Here is a 22,754-nt window from a genome sequence, read left to right on the forward strand (position 1 = left end):
GCCTTTGGATTTCTAACAGTTTTATAAACAAAACAACGTATTTCAAGATGCAACAAAAGCCTCTTTCACCACTTGCTCACATTTTACTATCAGGATGGTTAATTGAAAATCATCCTTAGAATAACTGATGCCAATTTTTTAACTTTTGATATTTTCTGCGCCCGATGAGATGGCCTCGAGGGTCAATTCAGATGTGAGATTTCAGCTTTAATGTCGGTTCTTAGCAACACCATATAGATGTCCCTGTGAACGTCTGTTCTGAGCATGTATTTATTTTGTGAGGCAGACACAGAGAGGGCGGTGGGGCTGCTCAGACAATACCAGGCCAACCTGACCAGCCCGGAGGAGCAGGCCTTGAAGACCAGCGTGGGCAAAGTGTCAGCCATCTTGGGCAGCCAGCTGTTCCAAGCTCTTCTTGGTAAGAAAAAAAAAAAAAGCACTGTAAAACTGCTAGTTTTGCAGCAGAGTCTTTTGAAAATCTGCCCTTTGGCTGAGATTACAACAAACATTTCTCAGCGTGTACTTTTCAAAACTACTTTGCAACCTGATCTGTTTGGTTTGCCGCACTTTGTTGTCACACTGTCTGTTTACTGTAGCTTATGCGTGTGACTTGCTGCAGGCGAACACAGGATGGAGTCTGGGTCAGGTTGTATTCATTTGTATGGGACCATAACTCAGTCTAAATGTTTCCCAATTAACTCTTATGAAAGAGGCCTTTCAGTAGTCGTCACAAAGGTTTGCTGTATGTCCTCCCCCTCTGTAGCATACTCGGATTGTAATGAAATCCCATTAAAGACACACTCAACGCGGCCTATATATAGCCTGAGATGTTATAAATCCAGACTGTTTCAGTGCAATTCTTCCCCGAGCCTTAACAAAATGGCCTCTTTTGTACCATAAGCCTCATGAACTTGAGTTAACATGATGTAGATAATTTCTCAGGAAACTTGATTGCCCAGTGAGTAATTGTAATATAGTGATGCTGCGGCTGTTAATACTAATCCTGAAGTGCGCTGTTAGCCCGATTCTTTCATTGGAAGCCCAAGAACAAGCTGGAGAAATCTTTTATTAAAAAAAAAAGCATTTATTAGTGATCACATGTGAAGTATATTGCAGTGCTGGACTTGGGGTGACAGAGCTCTCGCAGGTAAATCCGTCAGGCCGAGCCCCGATATCTGGAAGCATTTCATATTTCTATTCAGCTGTATCTCACAGAGGTTGTACTTGCACTCGACAGAGTATAATTGGCCAGTTTTTAGTGGCCTGAGCAGGTGTCCTCGTCGTGTTCTTTGGATGTTATAAACAATGTGTGTGTGAGAGTGCTGTGTTCGGCGTGTATCTAATGTACCAGACCTATCTAATCCAATGGAGATGTTTTGTCTGGCCCAGTTGTTTTGTCTCGCTATGTCATCCTAAAGTCTTGGACCATTCAAGGACATACATTGCGTTTGTATGAGTAGAGTGGAAAAGTACCAGCTAGGAACAGGTTATTTAGTAAAATATAGAAAATGAATACATAATGTCGAAGAACAAAGCCAATTATAACAGCGCCTAGCTTCTTGTCTGAAGAGCTGCTGTTATTCCACTATATGCAACCACCTACACCCTCATGACAAGTTTGGGTTTTTTTTTTATTGAAGGAGCTCGGGGGATCAGTGCAAACCTTTCTTCCTTTTGGAGCACATAAAACACTTTGCTTCGGTCTAACCAATGGTTCAGTGGTCCTTCTAATTACCACAGCCATGTTGTAATGATGCTCGCCCTTGGGTCCGCTATTGCTTCTGCTGACCCACTGCTGCCTCTTTGCCCGGGATCTGAGGAGGAAAGGCGAGTTTAAAGCATAGCTTCCTGTGCGAGGTTGATGTAAGGCTGAGGTTTAAAGACTTATTTAGATTTATTACTCTTCTCGTTTGAGGTCAAGGTGTTGTAGTGGGGACTCATTTGCTGTCGCTTGAAATCCACAATTCAAGACTAGATATTTCTGTTAGTCCCATTTGAGATGCTTCACAAAATGAAGCTGAGGAATGAAGCCTCAGATTCACTAAGGAGAACACAGCTGGTGTGACCTTTAATAAATGGTTTAGATGGTCCTCATCAACATGTAAAGTTGAGGAATACCTTCTGGTATTTGCCTGTTGAGATGATCATGTTCATCACACAAGATAGACAGTAGGAGGTGAATAATAATGCCAGACAGAAACAGTATTATCAGTGTTTTTTCTTTACCTGCTGGGCATGATGTTAATTGCACAGTCTGGTGCACTGATTGCAAGATGCCCATTGTGAATTTCAGTGAAATGTTTGTTCAACCACTTTTGCCACTTAACATTTCTGTGATTTTTCAGCTGTAACTTTGGCAAATTAATATATTGTATAACTGCTCAAATTAACCAGGAACTTAAACCTGTAGTTTCAGTGTTTATCCTTCCCAACTTTTTCGTTTTGGCGCCTGTTTTTGATCAGTCTTAGAGTAGCCCATTCAGGTGGAAAATGGCTCCCACTGCAGTATAATTAAACCATTTTTTTAACACAATAAACATACACTGCTTTGCAGTCTAGTATAGTGCCGGGGAATCTATAGGCATGGGTGTCCTTCTTACAATCCAGAGATATCGTCAGCCTTGCTAGCAGCATAAAGGCATTGAAAAGAGAAAAGTAAGTGGCTTCACGGCTTTTGCTAAGACTGAAATATTTCAACAGCTGGAGGGATGGAGCACAGTTTTGTTAGAATTCTAACAAGGTGATGAAAGAAGCAAACACATTAGACCTGCTAAACAGCAGCATGTTAGTTTGTTAGCTTTTAGCTCAAAGCAGATGGGTAAGTACTGCCTTACAGAGCTAATATCTACAGCCTCTCAGTCTTGTGTTTTTATTAGCTTTTTATACATATTTGAATTGCTAGCTCACTCTATGCATTTGCTAAAACATTTCTCACTATTTTAACCTTTTTTTTTTTTACCTCCATGACCCAGGTTTTGTCGATTAGGAATTAGCCAAGCTATAGTTTCCTTGAGAAAGGCACTGATTTCCCTCTTTGGGACTTTATTGTTTCTCTGAGAGGGCAAAGCCACGAAAGCCTAGCATAAAACCTAAAATGGACTGTTATGAAACAGCATTTTTATGAGACATGATTCGAGCAATTTTGATCCATAGACTATTGACATCAAATGTTATATTTATAGAAATCAGGGAGACTCAAGGAGGATTAGCTTTCCAAATCAGGATTCCAAACATTCCTCACAAAGAATCTTCAATCAGGGCCGAGCCTGAGGCGGACAGGAAAATAAATTGCTCTTGGCTGCCTTGCCAAGCCTCTTCCACATCTCTCCCAGCTCTCTGGATCAGCCACGCAGTATGTGAGGGTAGTGGAAGAAAAGGCCTGTGGTTGGTGTGTCTCAGGTGCAGGGCTGAAGTGGCTTTGCCCCTTCTTCAACATGTGGTTCTCATTGGGAGAGGCAGAGTGGAGGAGCAGCCGGTTCCCAGCACTAATAGGAACACAGTGCAGTATAAACATTAGTCATCCTCTTATCCACTCCTGTTGTGTTTGCCTTCGCATGCCCAGGGCCATGTGAAATGGTTCTAGTTGGACCTTTCTGTATTGTGTTTGTCACAGTGGTGGAGGGTTCAAAGTGAGGAGCTCTCTGTGCAGAGGAGATTGTGTTCAGATGGGAGTTTTTTCTAAAAGCCACTCTTTTTTTTTTTTTCACAATCTGATGACAACGATCAGCCAACTTTAATGGGAAATATTTCTCATTTAGAGATCCCTGCGACTTTGATACTCTGTGGGAAGTATAGAGGTGCCAGATACAGTGGGGGGAAGCTTTGGTACTGGCTGTGTGATTGGATGTCTGCATGGTTGCACAGTCACGAACAAAGGTTGCCGTAACTATGCATCCTTTTGTTCTAACCTACGAGCATGCAGTGGGGAGCACAGGAGGGGGGCTGCTGGCTGGGAGCCGGGACAGACACACGTTAAATTACAGACGACCCTAAATGCCTGGGGAGTATTTTATTGAGGCGGTGACAAAGGGGTGAATTGTTTGCCTCCCTTGAAATTGTGACCCAGTTTTCCATCAGTGTGTTGTTGTAGTGCGGGTTGCTCATCATCATGTAAAAATTCCAGGGGTGCGTTCACTTTTCTTTTTTCTTTGTATGATTCACACAGGCAGGAAATGCTGAGGTGACTTCGGTCCAGTTGAATAGATGCACGACAAAGAGAAGAGGCCTATAACGCACTGATCGCGCATGCAGTGTTTTTGTAAGGAGAATGTGCTGGAAAACCCCCAATGCTTGTGGCAAAAAAAAAAAAAGCTTACTGCTCTGACCAGGCTACTGCAAAATAGCATCAATGTAAAAAACAAAAAGAGCTCTGGAATAAGTCCTGTGACAGTGGCGTCTGGCTTGAGTTGTGTGTTTTGTCTCATGGCCAGGAATTTCCGTGGTCTGCGAGGATTGGAACATTTCTGAGACTTTTTGGAAGGTCACAGATGTAGAGAGAAAGCAAAAACTCTCTGTACTCTGTGTGACTGTGAATCCTGATATCAGAACACGTCAAGACCTGATTTAGCACCTTTGTCGGGCTTGTTAACTCTGCCAGGAAGGGATAAACAAAGTAATTGGAAGTGTTGTTGAAAGTCAGGTGTCCAAGATGCAGCTGAAGAGCAAATCCTACAAAACCTAACAGAAGCTGAACTATTTTTATTGGAACATTGGGTCAAATGACTGGGCGTGCAACTGTGCAAGTGCTTACTCACTGAGAATAAAGTGAAGGTGCTTTCATGAGTTATGCCATGTTTTCCTTGATCACTTAACTTCATACAGAGCACTGATTTCACCTCCCTCTAAAACAGCTGCATTAGCTTGGATACAGTTGCTCACAGATTTGAAGTCACTAAGCAGGTAGTTTGTTCAAAGCATCTTGGAGGTATTGCCACAGCTTATCTGTAGATTTAGACTGTGCCAAGTGCTGTTTGTGTGTTCCCAGACTGATCTGATGCTGATCTGAGCTTCATTGGGACTAACCAACCGTTGTTGTACGCCTTGTTCTTCTTTCCACTGGACAAAGGAATCTAAATGAAGTTGCTGTACGTCAAAAGAGCCTACTTTTGTGAAAGTGAAAGGGAGGACAACCCCGTACGATTGCCCTGTGGGTGGGTGGTTGACATGCACCACTCTGTTTTCATGCCAGGGTATAAAATCCTGACATGGTGTCTCTGAAAGAAGTGCATCAGTGTCCTCGTGCACTGGCTGTCTCAGCATTAGACGTCTTTAGATATCATCCTTTTTTCAGTGCCTTGTTTTGCATTCTTTTCTTTTCCGCTGTTTGCTTTCACTTTGGGTTCCTCACACTTTAGGTTAAGGCTCTAAAAGGGGGCTTGGTTAGGATGGGGAAAAGTGTCACGGTTCATTATAAGATCAAAGTGTTTCACGACATTAACTCTGGATCACGATGCTGAACTGCACCATTTCACAGCATTTTGGAAATCATTCCAAAACCTCTTCAAGTTAGTTCAAAACATGAACCCTGACCAGAACACCAGCAGCTCTCCTGACACCGATGATACAGCTGCTCCTTTGTAAAGAAGATTTAAAAGGAAAAAGAAAACAAACATTGCTGCTCCGTCATTGTGTAACTTAAACAGCGATGTGACTGTAAGAAGCAGGTAGGCCCAGACTGTGTCTGCGTTTGGGAGCATCTGCATGCATATAGAGTTTGTCTAAGTGAGGCTGCTCTTTAGTCAGCTGGTCAGCAAATTGCTCTGCCCACACATGGCTTCACTCCTCCATATTCAGACACAGTGATGAGTCACATGCTCCATTCTTCCACTTTTGTTCTCGCAGTCTCTTGTCGGGACATACTGACTCTCATCTCTCTGTCTCAGAAGCACGCACCGAAGGCAAATCTGTCCTCCTGTGCTCATTTAAGAGAAAACCTGCGTGTCATTGGTATTTTTAAAAAAAAACAAAAACAAAGGCGAGATGTCCCCCCCCCACATTGTGTTTTGTGGCCTATCTTGACCTGACAATGAACTGTGGGAGAGTTGATGAACTCTTCAGCAATCTCCTTATGTCAACACTGCAGTCACAGGGCCTGCGTTTGACATCAGCAGAAGTGTCACAGAGCATTCTCGTCAAATGGCTGCCACTCAATAGGTGACCACAGAATGTGAGCCAAGGGAAGACGAGAAGGGGAGGGAGGCAGAGAGGAGGAATCCTTTGAAAAGATGAATTAAAACCAAACAAACGGAGGAGAGACATTGTCGTGATTTCATGTTTTAATATGTACTGAGAGTAGTTGATAGATACTTCGTTGTCCCTCTTGGCATTTAAGAGAAAACTTATTTTTGTTGTTGTTTTTTTTCTACCTCTAACATACAAGCGTGAGATTAGAGAGAAGCAAGACGGTATTTGCCCCGATGCAGATAAACCTTTTCTTCCTCCCGGCCATGGGCGTGTTGAAACTTACTTTGTGAGTTGATGAATGGCCGTTGTTGTGATCCTCGTGACATCATCATCATCATTGCAGACAGTTTTAGGAAACAATGGGAGATGAAGGACAACTCTTGTGATGCGTGTTTGCTAAAGGTAATTCTTGCACAACGTGCAAGAAATGCTTTGTGATTGTGGTGTTTTAAAGTACTGAGCGTAGCTGAGATCAGGGTCTCTGTCTGCATATCTGTGTGATTGTGACGGGGGGGGAGCTGCCCTCGCCCATCACACTCAGGCTCCAACAAGAGAGATATCTCTCAAAATCGACAACAGATAAAAGAATAGATGATGAAAATCAAGTTACCTTTATGTGGCAGTAGTGAATAGATGTGTTCCTCCTTTTTCCAGTGCTGAAAGCAAACACCTGAGGTTATTAATCCTTTTTTAAATCTATAATAATTTCACTGAACAGTGTCAGAAAGATCTACTTTAAATGAAACAATACCCAAGTACCGGCATCAGATAGAAGTTGATTTATAGTTGATTTATGGTGTAGTTTTGAGTGACTCGATCTATCGCCCTACACCCACCATACTTTTCTGCTCAAAATGTGCAGATGGGACCCTTTTCTCTGTCAAAATCTGGCTCCTTCTGTACTTTCAGAGTCAGATGTTTGAGTTAAGTGCTCGCTGTGTGAAATGGGACGGACTGCCACAGAAAACGAAGCGAAGACGTTTGTGTTCAGCTTCTGTGAAATATCGATTTGTGGTTCTCTTACACCTTGACTCGATGATAGCCAAGTCATACAGTTCAGCCGGGAGAAAAGAGGAGCGCTCACAAGTGTGAAGACATAACCTTTATTTAAACAGACAACTCCCACCCCCAGAAGCAGACGCTACCCAGCACGCTGATGATTGATCAGTGGAATCTTTTACAGTCATGAGCAAGAAATAGACATGACAGAGAGAAAGTGTTTGTGTTGTGTTCATTACACAAGAAAGAAAAAGCATCTAATTACTGTTTTGTTTTGTCTTGTACTTCTCACAGATATTCAGGAGTGTTACGAGGTGACCTTGCAACTGAATGCAGAGCAAACTGTTGTGAGAGAAGACGACAAGCAGGATGCGTGGGAGGTAATGTTCCCGCTTCACATTGGAGTTTGGAGAAAAATCTGTCTCATGTTTACGTTGCGTCGGATGCCGCTTATGCTGTTGTTAGCTGTGCTTTTACTTGGCAGAGTAGTCCCTCGTGTTTCGACATAGAAAGCTTGTTGCCGTGACTCACGGTTGCTATGACTTCAACCAGGTGTGGGAGTGTCAAACAGAACAAGTCAGAGGAAGCCACACATGGTTAGATGAAGAAGAGGAAATTGGAGTCAAATGGCGCTGATTAACACTTGCTCATCAGTGGGTTGCTCTCATGGAGTCAGCCAGTCCATTTATTGTAAACAGTGTTGACAGTCACATGAGTATTTAGAATAATCTTAGTGTTGGACACGGAAACAACTTAACTGAATGGGGAAAAAGATACCTTTTCTGATGACATTTTAATGTCAAAGTAGCATCATATAGCTCAGTCAGCATGTTGCAGTAAGAGAAGTATCAATAAATCCATACACTCTAGTTAGATCAGGACATTTTTCTGGAGCTCTTTGTCTCTGATCCCCTAATAGTCTTTGGTTGGAACCCCTCACTTCGTATTACTTGTGTGCTTTAAAGTTGCTTTCTAACTTTGCTTGAGCTATGCCAAAATGTTAATGAAATTGATCTCTGGCTGATTTCTGCTATCCATTTAGTGAGTGGGCTGTGGGTTAATCTTTTTTGAAGATATTTTGGAAGATTCTGCGGGTTCTGTGGGATACGTGTGGATCTTCGGTGGATATTTGGTTACATGTCTCCGTGCAGCACGTGATTGAAAACATGATTTCAATTTTAGTACAAAAATGCTATAATCTCATTTTTAAAAAATGGGACTTTAGCACAAAGAGACTAGATTCTTCCACTGAATTATCAGACTAATAGAATTATATGAGTCTGAATGATATCCACAGGCTAATTTCCCTTATTAAAGGCAATGGGCTGAATTTCCTTAAGCCTCCGGTTCTATTTAGTGACCAGAAGAAAGTCAGTATGTTGCGATAGTTTAAATGCTCATGAATAATCGTACAGAGGGCCAGTAGCTTACACGTGTTCAGACGTTTCTTGTAAAAATGGAGCCTTTGGAGGCAGACTAGATCATCTTTTTGCATCCTTTTGTAACAACAGTAAAGCGTAAGTGTTTGTTAACATGGTTTAATTCCCAATAAAGCGGCACTCATTTACATAATTTTCTCCTTGTTTTTTTGTCAGCCTGCTGAACACGTCAGAAAGTGTGACTGTGCGTCAACTCGCGGCCACTTAAAGCGTTTCCAGACTGTCACTCTGCTCTAATAAAATCCTGATTTTACACCTGAAAAGTCAGCCATTCAAGTACCTTAAAGACAACGTCTTTCTATATTCAGCTACACTTCCGTGTGACATTATCTCCTGCAGAGAAAGTTAGAAGCGTTTTAAGAGTGTTTTCTCACACAATCCTTAGCGTTAGATGTACTTTGGTCAATAAATCAATTCTCCACCTGTGCACTTATATCGACACTAGGACAGTGGTCCAGATAGTCACCTCTAGAGTGCTTAGGATCTAAAAAAACAGGGACACACTATAAAGGCAACTCTAAAACTTTTAAAACAGTTTTAATGTGACATGTAAAGTTTTTCAATGCGTAGAATTGTAGATGCGGAGTTCCACTGTAAGCATATAATATGATAACCCTTGTTTGACAGTTAACCGTTGGGAGGGCAGGTGACTCTCTCCCACTAAACTCTTGGTCGTGGGTTAAAACCACGGCCCAGATGGTACTCATCTTCTGTGATTTTGGACCTTCGGATCAGTCACAGTGAATGTAGTGTCAGTCCCTCAGTGGCTCGCAAGGCTGCCTTCACCTTTCTGATCCGCTTTGCTGCAGCTGCCCTGCATGTTAAGTGTGATGCTGTCAATACCGGATTTCACACACAGCCCTATAAATCAATCTTTGCACACGGGTACTTGTAAGTGCTTCTAATGTGTGTTTACGTCACGTGATGCGAGCCCTATCTCAGCCTTTTAAACAAAGCTGACGAGGAAGTGATGAGATTTAGCCCTTCCATGAGGGAGGGAACCATAATCCGACATTATTCCTCAGTGCTTTACGGCCCTTCCACCAGTCAGTCACTTAACGGTAGCGTGATTTTTAAATTCAGCTGGAACCGGAGTTTGTATGATCAGTAGAACACTAAACATGTGACTTGTTTGACTGTATTAAATGAACAGCGGGGCGCAGCGGAATGTCTCCTTCATGACGCTCCTCAACACATAAAGCTTGGCTTGGTGACCTTGTGTTCAACAGAGAAGTATCTAAGGAATTTGATAATATGTTTCCAGTTATGTCCTGGGCACACAATTACAGTGTATTAGTCTCAGGCCAATAGATTGATGTTATTAAAAAAAAAACACTGCCCACTAATTCAGCTGTTTATGCACTGCTTTTACCTACAGTGACGCCAAATAATGTAGCTTTCTCCTGCCTCGTGGGCTCGAATTATTTAGATTTTCAGAGTGTTATGCGGCTGCTGATGGTATAGACGAGGTCTTAGGAGTCAGAATGCTTTTCTAACAATGATTGTAAACAAGCAGCAGTTAAAACAGTTAGAAAAATAAGACCTTAAATCTGTTAAGGTGTCCAAACTTGCATTGCCCACCTTTCTACTTCATGATAAGACCCTTATCTTGCTTAAAATACTTTTACTTTTCACTCTCACGCTTATAGTATCAAGTGTATTCCATAACAGTGTGTCTGTTTGTATCTTTTTTTTTCTTTCAGAAAAAACTAACATACCAAAAAAATCCTATTTAGCGTTTCCACAGTCTTGCCACATACAAGTGGGCAATTTAAAAAAGAAGCGGCTGGTTGGGAATCACTGGATTAGTTAAGCCTGAATTGCTGCCTCTTGCAGTGCCATGTGTTCAGAATATGTCGCTCCCCTGATACAGCATCCAAACCATAAATTATGACCGTGGTTTGAACTATATTCTGCCCTCCTAAGAGCCTCTCAGTGCTCCTGTGATCCACCCCGTGGAGCTTCTAATTCCACGCTGCTCGGCTCGCGGTCCTTCCTCCATCGCCACCTCTCTGGATCCCAGCTGTTTGCGGGACCCAGGCACAGTTCTGAGTTCTGACTCGGATGGAAGGATGCAGTAGTCCTGTTGCGAAGTTTGTGTGAGAGAGAGAGAGAGCTGCTTAATGGACACCCAGTGAGGTGCTCATCAGTATTCTAGCCGTGCTGTCACCTGAGTGGAGGATGGGAGGGAAACTAAATGAGTCTGCAAATTCACTGATTTGGTGCAGAGTAGCAGGTGAGGGTAGCTCCCGTTGGGGGAAAAAAAAATCAAGCATGAATAAAAGAAGAGGTCTTTTTTTTAAATTTTCGAGTGGCTTTTTGGGTTTTTTAGGTCAATTGTGTTATTGTTTGATTTGCTGTGTGATGACCTGTGACTTGGAGAGAAATGGTCAGCGAAAAACGAGGTCAGCAGAGACGTTTCATGAATTTTCGGAATGATTCATTAACGAGCTCATTTCAAGTATGCCTGCGTAGTTTCAGTATGCCTGTGAATGAACGTGCAGATTGCACAGGGCACATTAGCTGCCACTATTTTCCAGAGCGGGCAGTTGGGAGGGGCAGTCCTGGCTCTGCTGCTGTCAGCTGACCTGCCTGTCACCTCATGCCATATGGGAATAAAGCTGTCAAAGCAAAACTTACTGAGCGTCTGAGATAACACAGTTTATTTGAATCCGCACTGCTCGAGAATTACAGAACATGTTGAGAGAAATCATCAAAGCTGAGGTAACGTTGGTCAGTGACTGACTGCATCATGGCAGGTACAGTACTGCAGCCTGCATGCTTTACAGCTGGGGTTGTTTTTTATGAAAACACTTGTCGTTCCTACTTGAGCACATGAGCTGCCCTCATTTTGCTTTGAAGCGAAGGTGTGAGTGATAAGGCACCATATCTTTTTGGAAAAGCCACCGATCCTTTTTCTTTTGGTAAAGTTTATTTATTTATATATTTTTATTTTTTTTTGCAACTTGGCACCAGTGATGACCTGCTCTAAAGGCTGCCCTCTGCTGTCAGATACACGGCTAAACTGTGGAAGTGATCCTGGTGGATTTCAGGTACAAAAAAAACCCCTCAAAGAATGCTTTGGTCGCTGTGAAACTTAACTTTTCTGAGTTAATTTGTTTTGATGGTTTTTTAGCTACAGGTTTGCAGCTTTTTTTTCCACTGGCTGAGTTTATTAGTCATAAAAAGCAGGGTTGAATCAGACCTACAGCTCATCTGAGAAGTGACTGTTTCCACAACAAATAGCACTCTGAGGTAATTGTTTCTGATATTCCAACAGGTTCTCTCCTTATATGTCTCTAAACAAGTGGAGCCAGCCACTGAAGACTTGATTTCATGTTCAGAGACTACTGAAGCGCACTTCTTTCTTATTTATTGATTATGAAGCTACACCCAACAGCTGGTTAGCTGAGTTTAGCTTAGCTTACAGCCTGCAGACAGAAGACATTCAGCTGAGGTGCAAAGAGAACTAGATAATTTTCCTAATGTATAAGTATTGGTAGGATAGCAAAACTACTCGTGTTGTTCACAGATACTGTAAATTTAGTAGTAGAATAGCTTATCTGAAAAGGATTATAAAACAAAAAGCTTCCCAGTTACTATCCTTTTAAGTGCTTGGTTTAGTGAGGTGCAGATTGTCCTCTTGGACCATGCTGGCAGGAAAAGAACCTTCTGAAAACAATAATAACCTTTAATTTCAAATGACCAATTTGATACAATGTCCAGTTGAATGAAATACCCTGTAAAGCAGCATCATCAGCGCAACTGGCTAATACCAAGGATGTATTTTAAATCAAACAGCTCTTTAGGCTACCTGCACAGGTTGGATGTTATATCTCAACGTTTCTTTGGTAAAACAGAACAAACATTTCATAACAAAACTGTCCTCTTTCTCGTCTTCATTCATCAGCCTCAGCTGAACATGTCTAATTCTGCTGTTTACTTGTGTCCACTCTTTTTGATCTTGAGTCATTCATCTCTTCATTCTTTATTTTTATTTAGTAAAATATCTGAGAATACAATGGTTTTACAAAACATACCAAACATTGACCCTTTCATCCATTTTCTATACCTACTTTGTCCTCCTGAAGAGAGCTGGAGTCTATCCCAGCCAATGTCGGGGGAGGGTACACTCAGAACAGGTCACCAGTTCATTAAAGGGATTGCTATTCGCCATCATCTTCCGATCATTGCAGGGGGATTTTATTATTCTATACGTACTTTTTAAAAATAGTCATCTGTCTTTGTGCTGCAGGACCAGGAAAACGAGGGCGTGTCTCGCGTGCGAGTGACCAGCAGGAGGAGTCCTCACAAAGTGGAGCGTGTTTCTGGCCTGGTTGCTCGCTCCCGTGTCGATATGCCAAAGGTGAGTGGGGGGAAAAAAAGAAGCAAAGTGGAGTTTCCCAGGGGTCCCTTTAACACAACTACACGAATGCAACCCCAGCATCGCTGAATGTTTGTCACGGTTGATAAAGGTTGATCATATGGCTCTGGGTGTGTAAAAAGGTGAAATATATCAAATGTTTTGCTTCGTCTTTGCACTGAAAAATTGTTCAAATAACAGTATGTGGGTTACAAAAGGGTTAAAGTGTTCTCCCACTTCTTAAGATATAATTAGCAGATTAGCCGGAAAAACAACTTTTTCTTACAAAGTGCTTTAATTTTTAATACTTTCAGGACATTTTTATTATTACACGTCCAACATGTTACTTACATTTTGGATTTGTACCAGAGTAATTTTCCAGTGGGATTTTTTTTACATTAACACATGTGAAGAAGCTCAAATTTTCCTCTAGCGCCTGTTTTTTTTTTTTTTTTTGTACAGATTAAACACACCAGTTGTAAGGTGTTGTTTTGTTGGTCGTCTGATTTGTTGGTATTATGATTTTTTTATCTTATTATGTTGAAGGAAGTTGCACGCCTTTTTATGGAGTAACTTTTAGCCTGTTAGCAGATAAACAAGATGTCACTTTCTTTACTGGTTGGCCAATTTGCTGCTTACACGAACAATAAGCTCAGTCCTCGTCTTTCCTGACAGATACGTTTTATGGCGTGCCATGTTGTTCGGGATTGTTAAAGGCCCTCGTGTTCGCATGCGTTCCACATTAACACGGCCAACGGCACAAGGCAGCACAGTGCCCGCAGGCGTTGGCTTCTCAGCTGAGCCCAGATCTACTGCTGCGGGGGTGGTGGTGGTGGTGGGGGTGTCGGTGTAAGGATCAGGGGACTTGAAGGGGGTAAAAGAGAGAATGATGCAGGCTGTGAGCACATGGGGTTCATTGTGTACGACAGGGTCTGCAGAAGAATCCTGTGACCGTATAGGTTGTGTGCATGTTTGAGCCTCCCTCTGTCACATGAAGGAGGCAGGTGAAGGAGCTGTGGAGGAGCAGGGGCTGAGATGGAGAGAAAGGGGGTAGGTGGTGGGGGTCGAGAGAAAGATGTAGTGGGGAGAGGCTGGAGAGGGAGAGCAAGGCGGCTGAGAGGCGAGGGCCGGTGCAGTGCAGAGCAGAGCTGGAACGGACACCCAGAGCTCAGCCTTCCTTGGGTTGCCATGGAAACCAGATTCCTCCCCCGCCTGCATCCCTACAGACTGCACTGAGTCTCTTTCTATCTATCTCTCTCCCCGCTTCTCCGTTTTTCATCCTGTCTTTTTCATCCCTCTTTTAATTTGTGTCTTTGTTTTTTTTTTCCCCTCTTCGCTCTCATCCCGCTCTGCTCTCCCACTTACACACACACAGCGAGCACATTTGCGACGATGCACACTGAATTCAGGTGCATTGTACTCTTCGGTGAGGTGAATGGGTAATTGCACAGTTTATTTTGCATTCCCATGCACTCACAGATGCATAAGCACTTTGTTGTTTTCTCGGCATCTTTCTGTTTTTTCTCTCTCTATTTTTACTTCCCCTTCTGTTCAGCACCATGCTTCAGTAATGCCCCCTCTAGTCATTGCATTTCTGCCCACACACAGGGCACCTTAGCTCTGTTTCTCCTCTGTTATGGCATATGTCTTGGACCTGCAGCACCTTCTACATATTTTGCCAAATGCTTTCACCTTCCTGTCAGTTTCCCACCAGTCTCTTAATCTTTTCGCAAACCCTTTTTCGTAGCTCTCTTTCTTTCTGCTTCAGTCTTTTATGCATGTACCCAATCCGCACAAACACTGTTCCTCAGCAGTGCAGCTCTGATACAATCTCCTACTCTCCTCTCTTCACATCTCCCTCATTACCCTCCTTTTCTGCTTTCCTCTATGTGTATGTTTCTCTCTCTTATTATTCCATCAGTTGGAGGTGCTGGCTTTGGTGTGTGCGGTGTAGCAGCTGTTCTTTGCCACTAAGGCCTATTAATAGAGGAGTCTTCGCGATATAACCTTTGTTTTTTGCGTCTGAATTGCTGGGAGAGCATCACTACATAACTGATCTCTCGTTTCTCTCGGTCTTACTGGCTTTCTGTCTTGAGATCTCTCACCCTTTGCCATTCACACCCCCCTCCTCCTGCACATTCACACTTTACATAATCCATGAACAGTTAAGACATTAATTGTGAGTCTTCTATGAGAGTTATCTGCTACTTAAAATGGAAAAAAGAGGATGTAATTATGTCTGAGACAGACCTGTGAAACTTGCTCCTTCATCCTTTTTGTACTTAGTAAAGGCTAGAGCAGCCAATCTTGGTACGCGTTGATAAGGAGCTGCCGCTTTAAGAACGCCTCACTACCGACTGTCCTTTTATGGTGTTGCATCCGGTCAGGTGACAGAGTCACACAGCTTCTCAGAGAAATGCCTAGAAATGACTGAAAAGCTCGGCCCGTGCAGTGTTTGGGGAGTTGTAATGCTCATTGTGACTGCTTGTGTGTGTTTGCTACAAGTTGTCGAGGTGGGTTTAGGTAATAAGGACTGTAGTGTTGGTAGAGCTGCAAGGTGGGATGCAGAGAAGCATCTGTGTTTTGATTTTCTCATTTAATGGGTCCTTTTTTCCACGTGTTCAGAAGCCTTCATTCCAAACATAAATCATTAAACACTTTTGTCCAAGTCGAGCTTTTTATATTAATTTAGACTCAGTATTGACATATTTTCCTCCCATACACACACACATATAAGTATGTTTTTGCTACTTTTTTCATTGCCAAGATTACTACAAGTTTTCAGTTCTTCTACTGCAACTACCAACCTTTTGGTTTATCTCCTGGATAAGACTAGTTATCAAATATGGCAAGAGTATGAACAGTTTAACTGCACAGCCTGCTGAGATGTTGTTTAAGTGTTTGCTTTCATGCACTGTCCCCAATGTTTTTACTATTAAAACGTTTGGTTAGATTTATGTTTGCCGTGTCAGAAAAGGAAAAATAAGCCTTCACATGTGACATTTATGACGGCGTTATTCACAGACTTGTACAAACAAACTTTGAAAGTGTCAGTAAAAAACGAGCGGTTGCTTTCTCGGAGGACTCCGGTAATAATTAGACGTTATGTTGCTCTGACTCCTGTGTAATCCTGCCTTGATTTGACCTCGTCTCGTCACTCAAATGTCTCTTAAAAGTAGCAGATGGGTGTAAGAAGCATCAAAATTCCACGTTGATTAGAACAAAGTGTACACATCCACGTGGAAAATCTTGATTACATTGAAAAATAACTTACAGGACATGTTCGCTTACACTTCAACAACAAGCTATTTTCTGTCTCCTGTAATAGCTCTGATTTGATTGGCAAGTAATAACTTCCTGTTTTCCTTCCTGTCATCCTGATACGGAAAACCTGCAATTAGCTCCAGCAATTAATTGTCTCTACACAGATTTTACAGTTTATAATATGTAACATTTAAATGGAGAGATTTCTTTCAGCTTTACCTTCTTGGCATTGGTGTTTTTTCATGTGTACGCTCAACTTTCTGTGTTCATTCGAATGCAGGGATCATCCAGTCTCCATCTTTTATTATGTCATTACTTAGTATATCAGACAAAATATATTGTGTTTGTTTTTCTCTGCAAACCCCCTGAATGCGCTGAATGTTAGATATGATGTGATCAGTTTCTGAGAGCGACAGAGCAAGGCTGGGCAGGGATGGTCGCAACATGTGCTCGGTCATGTGTGCCGGGATCAATATGCTTACATCGGCCTGTCAAGCCGCTGCTTCGAAGCCCCGCCTCACCGCTGTCATTGGTCTCGTAAGGGTTTGTGACTGCATCCCGAGGCTTTCAGTGGTTTCTGGTTTCTGTTTAAAATTGCCCTCCGTTGCGCTCCTTTCTCTGCAAATCTCTGCAGGTTAGAGTGAAAGAATATCATTATAATGAAGTGAGTTACTGTTGCATGTAATTAAGTGTGGCTCAGCCTGCTGTGTGTGCCTCCTGGTAGGGCTGCAACACAATGCAGCGTGCCTTTGTCCCAAGATCCTGTTCAGTTTGACTGGAAGGATCTGCACGGATCAAATGAAAGAATGGACATATGTGTATGGTTTAAAGTCACTAAATGTTTCTTGTGCTAATCAAAACACTGTAAGGGTGCTAGCAGTAAGTAAGAACACTGTAACATTTAGACTGTGTATAAACATACTATCTCCCCCATGCAGACACACCCAGCTTCGTTTCCCGTCACATTTCATTAATAATGCATATATGCGGGGCTTTAATGGCGTCACTGTAACATTCTCTCTCAGTTCTCTGGAAAGATAAAGCTTCACCTTCTGTGTCAGGATGTTTTATATCGAGCTGTGATCAACCCACAAATTCATAAGCATGCAAAATGGCTCACAGGCAGTCCTACCGCATGACTGAAAATATAACTACCACTGATACATGAAAGCCATATAGTCTTTCCGTCTCTCTTTTTTTCCCCTCACACATTCTCACTCTCAATCTCTTCCTCCACCCACTCAAAAGCCCAAGCGTGTAATCTTGTTGGTTTGGAGCACATGTGTTGATGTCATCATTGTGAACACAATATAATTCCCCTATGGTTCCTAAATGAGGCTTCAGGAGTGCAGCTTTCTTCCACTGCTCTTACTTTGTCCGGGCCTTGCACACGGGCAGGAATGTTGCTTTCCATCTCTAGAAAAGGAAGGAGAATGATGCAAAGTAATACAGTGCGATTCAAAGACTGTTGAGAGGAAGGTCTTTGTGATACCCGCGAGGAAAAGGATTTGCTTCATCTGCTTCCACTATGAGATTATTTACAGATGTGTGCTGTGACACAGAGCCTGAGGTTGACAGCTGATAGCACAAGAAAGCCTTTAAGTCTGAAGCTGAATTAGAGATGACTTGGGAGGTGACCAGTGATCAGTCAGAGGGACAGGGGTGCTCTTTGTAAGTTGGATTTTGGATGCCCTGGTCTGATGAAAAACATGGATTAGACTCACTGTTGCTGGATTAGAGTCTGGGGGTCATCATTGACAGATTGCGGATTAAGATTTACTGACATTTTCTCTCGAAAATATTTGTTGAAGGAACACATGCAGCGTGGCATACAGTGGCATAATTTGTGAAAACATACCACCACACCAAAAAAGCAAGCAGCAGTGAGGCGTACGTGCCGCTGCCCCTTTAAGAGCAGCTAGTGAAGCGCTCAGTCCTGTTGGTGCTGCTGCTGCTGCTGATGGCTGCGCTGCAAGTTGATTGGCTGTGGCTGTCAGGGCTGAGGTGCTAGAGGGATGCTGCTACGTATCCCTCTCCTCCCCTCCCTTGCTGCCTCTACCTCTCTCTCTCACCACCTCCCTCCTGCCTGCTCACATCCCTCCGAATAATCCACATCTAGGGCAAGCTGACTGAGAGGCGATCCAGTGCTCAGCTCCTCTCTGCAGGCTGAGAAAAGAGACAGAGAGCGAAAGACAACGATTTTCAACGCAGGAGGAAACGGGAAGATACATCAACAGAGGAAGATTTTCATCTGCGGATATCATTTATTTATACATATTGTTTATATATCTATATATATATATTTGTACACACGCATATAGATATTTCTATATATATCCATTTATCCTTGTACATATATGTATCTGTGCTTGTCTGTTTATATTGATATTTTTATATGTATTTGTGTGTGTAAATATATATGATATATAAACAAAAGAATATATATATGTCTATGAATTTATATGCTTATCACTGTGAACCAAGAGAAGCAAGAGGAAATTTCTACCATCAGAGCTGGTCTCTGATTGTGTGGTGGCATACGATATTTTGATTATTTCCTTTGATCTTCTACGTCAAGAGGACAAAGACTACGTGCCCATTTTGTATTTTTTGTTTTCCTGTTGCTGCTTCCCATCCCTCTCAATCTCTTTTTTTTCCCCCCTGCATCCAAGAGGAATAACGGAGAGTGGCAGGATCTGACGAATAAGGGAAAATCTGTAGAAATTCCTGTGATTAGTTTTATTTCCGTCTGCATTAGCACTCTGTGAGCCGATCACAGCGTGCCGAGTGAGATCTGAGGAGGCAGCAGAGACAGAGTGCCACGCCGCTCATCTCAGCGTCAGCCCAGCCAGCGCAGCCAGCATGCACAAACACCACCACTGCTGCAAGTGCCCAGAGTGTTATGAGGTGACCCGTATGGCTGCCCTGCGTAGGATGGACGCCCCAGCATATGGAGGAGACTGGCAAGCCGAGCCCTATGGATACCCACCTGGGTATGGGGGAGGCCAGACCTTACCCCCTCCGGCCTCAGGAGGCGGTGGAAGCATGGGAGGAGGAGGGGGCACTCTGGGGAGAAGTAAGGGCAAGATAATGTCTGGTGGGGGCCCTGGAGGCCCCAACCCAAAGGGCCAGTCCAAGGGTGGCCCCAAAGTAAATGGCAACAACTCCAGTGGACAAGGAGGATGGTGGCCCGAGTGCACCTGTACCAGCCGGGAGTGGTATGACCAGGTAACTCTTCTTCTTCTTTCTCACTGTGTTACGTAGCTCAGGCTTGTGGGGCCTGACGAGGGAGGCTGGGACGAGATGAGGAGTTGTTGAAGTAAAACATTGATCGTGTATCCGTTGTGTCTGTTAACGCAAGAGAGTTCATATTCAGAATTCATCCCAAACCTTCAGTTTGCCATTTGTTGACTGTTTGTTCCTCAACTGGAACAAGACTGATCTGGTTTCACTGCACATGCATGGAGATGATCTTCATGTTTGGGATTGATGCAGATGACTAATGCTTATAGATTTAACACACCTAGTGTGTGTCATCGAAAGCTTACGCTGATGCAGTTACCGTAGGGCAACAAAATGTAGTATTTTTTTTTAGTCCATTTTTTTTCCACCGAAGCAGCACTGAGATGCACTTTGCATTTATCAAGTTTTTTTTCTCAAACCAACAACTCAGACTTTACGGAAATTGTAAGAAATAGATTTGCGAGACATCAACTCACTGAAGGATTATCTCATTAGCTAAGAGCAGAGGAAGAGATGATGAAATCAATGTCTGATACCACTTCCATTCTTGTTTGGCAGGCCGTTTTTGCAATCTCAATATAATGAATGTGTTGTGTAATACAAATGGAGAACCTGTTTGTAAGTGCTGCCTGTTTTACATTTTGCACAGACTGAAGGAAACTGCCTCTTTCCATGTGCTCCATTTTGTTTCTATTATCCTCATTTATTTACATGTGTTTATGAATTACAGTTGAGAAAAGGTCAGGACAGCTTCAGAAGCGCAGGCTTTAATTAAGCGAGGTGCACGTATGTGAGCATGAGGGTGAGCTTGGGTGGGGGAAGGGTAGCTTGAGGAGCATGAGATTCAAGGAATGGTTCTTGCTGTGCATGAGTATGTGTCTATGCAGTCTCGTATTTGCGGCATGTGAAGCCGCTGCATTGTTTGTATCGCCTCGGTTTTTGGTCTGATCGTGTTTTTGGAAGGAAAAATGTGAAGGAGGAGGGTGAGAAGAAAATGGAGGCTGAAATTTCACAAGCAGAGTGAGAGAGATCCCCCTGAGCTGAGCCTTCATAGGAGCCGCAACCTGGCTGATATTAGCAGATTACAGCAGCCAAGGAGGAAGGAGATTTAGCTTTGGGGAAAAGAAATGGAGATTCTCTCGTGGTTCATGTTAGATTACAGCTGCATCCAGAACAATCAGGCATATTTCATGTTTCACACATATGAAAGCTTGCAGCAGATGTGATTATATAAGCAATTATTGCTTACATGGAGATTTTAGTCTCTGTCAGTAATACCCACTCTTTTTTTTTCATTTTCATTATATTTATTCAATATTGAAATTACACTGGGAAAACATTTATACATTCCTGATGAAATGTGATTTTTCAACTGCATTGTGATTCATTTAGGGATCTTGTGTTTGATGAAGAGGCACTAACAATGAATTAACCTCTCTGTAGAGTACTGACTTTGCTCCCTGGTTCTTCATACGAACTCTGTGGAGAAAACATTCAGGCTGGAGTATGCACAGTTTTACAGTGGAATTAAAAGAGCTGGGATTGCAGATAAGAAGGGTCAGTGGGGTAAAAATGAAAAGGTTGAAAAGGATAGAAATAAGCCAATAAAGACAGGCAGCAGCTCTGAAGAAGGGGGGGGGGGGGGGGGGTTATGTAAGAGGAGGGAGTTGGTGGAGCTGTCAGAGAGAGAAACACTGACACTATGGACAAGCATCTGTCCCTCAGTCTCATAAAACGGACATGTGAATAGCCAATATGTGCTCCCCCCTTCCCATGAACCGGCTGTAGCACGGCATGGATGGAAATGCACATCCACCGTCACCCCCACCCTTCCAGCTCTCGTCAGCCACTGTTGCTCATCCTTGTTGGGAAATGTGAATGCTTCCCTTCCCCCACTACCTATACACAGCCTGAGAGCAGGGCAGTAATCACACACGCCCAATCACACAGGAATCCTTATGGCTTTCATAACGAGCCGTGTTTTTGGATGCTAGCATGATGATACGCAGTAACCTTGCACAGTCATTCAGAGTGATCCGAGGTAGCTTTTCATAGCTGGATCATTGACATTTTTAAATGGCTCCTGTAGCCATGAACATTTCATGTACGTGTGAGGAAATCATTAGACACCCCGAGACATAATGATGCCATATTAATTTCTTTTCTCTGTCATCTATTTACAAAACGATTGTACGGCTTTTGTCAAGAGCTTGCTAGGTTAATTATGGCTGATTTCAGCTGGGATTATAAGAACATTCTTTTAAAACAAGAGCTTTTGAATTTAAATCTGAGGAAAGTAGAGACCTCAGTCTACTGGGATCATCAGTCAGAAAGCTCCCTCTTTCCCCGGAGGGCTCCAATCTGTCTTTGTGTGTTCTCCAATTCTTTGGCTATGATTAGCTTTAAATATTAATTGGATTTTACTTTATTTATTAGCATCAAGATTTAGTCCAAAATGCTCTGCCAGAGCTGTTGTTTATTACAGGCCTCTGTGGTGGTAGTGTTTTAAATGAATGCACAGACACAGTGGGCGTTCCCTGTCAAACACTCCCATAGGTGATTACGACGTGAAAGCCTTGGGGTTTGATCAGAAATGTGTGTTTATTTTTTTTTCCTCTGTGTGTATGCGTGTGTCTTTTATAGTCCCATTGATTTATCGGTGTCATTGGTTTGTACATCTGTCTGATGAGATTTTGCTGGGTCGGATTTGATTTGCCATTCCTGTAACAGCATTCCAGAGAGTATTAACGGATGGGATTTACAAGTGCTCCATTTCCAAATGTCTTGAGCTGAATCCCACGCTGTGATCTTGAAAGGTTCCTTCTAAAACTGGGAATATTCCCATCAGATCAAGCCAGATTTATCTGAGAGCTCATCTTAGATGTATGCTATCTGAATTAATGCACATTTCCATACATTTTCTTTAAAAATCTGGTGTGAACACAAAGATGGATGACATTTTCATTACACATGCAAATGCAGTTCCTGCCTGTGCATACAGTCTAGTCTGATGCATAATTACTGCCTGCTTATTTTTAAAGTGTCAAAGAGGAGAAGTAAATCTGCATATTTAGTTTCCCTAATAGATAAGACAATAGATTCAAGAATACGTATTGTGCACAATAATACGGACGGCTGTGACTTTTCTTATCATTTCTAACCACCTTTTACATCTCCCAATCAAATAAACTCGAATGATTAAAGATGCAACATATTAAACTAGCCACCAGGAAACCCAGTTATCGCCCAGTACCACCATGTTT

General features: G+C 42.7%; 1 protein-coding gene across 4 annotated transcripts in view; it reads left to right on the forward strand.

Annotated features, from left to right (window-relative positions):
* The window catches only part of dlg3 (discs, large homolog 3 (Drosophila)), an 80,627-nt gene that overhangs the window by 704 nt on the left and 57,169 nt on the right, over positions 1-22,754 (forward strand). For 2 of the 4 annotated variants that reach the window (XM_072395492.1, XM_072395490.1), the window contains exons 2-4: positions 287-418; positions 7,477-7,562; positions 12,877-12,987. In XM_072395492.1, the coding sequence (XP_072251593.1) occupies positions 287-418; positions 7,477-7,562; positions 12,877-12,987 (329 nt within the window). Of the gene's footprint in view, positions 1-286; positions 419-7,476; positions 7,563-12,876; positions 12,988-18,332; positions 19,477-22,754 lie in introns of those variants that run through there. The other 2 variants (XM_072395493.1, XM_072395491.1) reach the window with 2 other exon arrangements.

This window comes from Leuresthes tenuis, unplaced genomic scaffold (assembly GCF_036924035.1).
Source record: "Leuresthes tenuis unplaced genomic scaffold, fLeuTen1.0.hap1 SCAF_11, whole genome shotgun sequence".
Classification (NCBI taxonomy): Eukaryota; Metazoa; Chordata; class Actinopteri; order Atheriniformes; family Atherinopsidae; genus Leuresthes; species Leuresthes tenuis.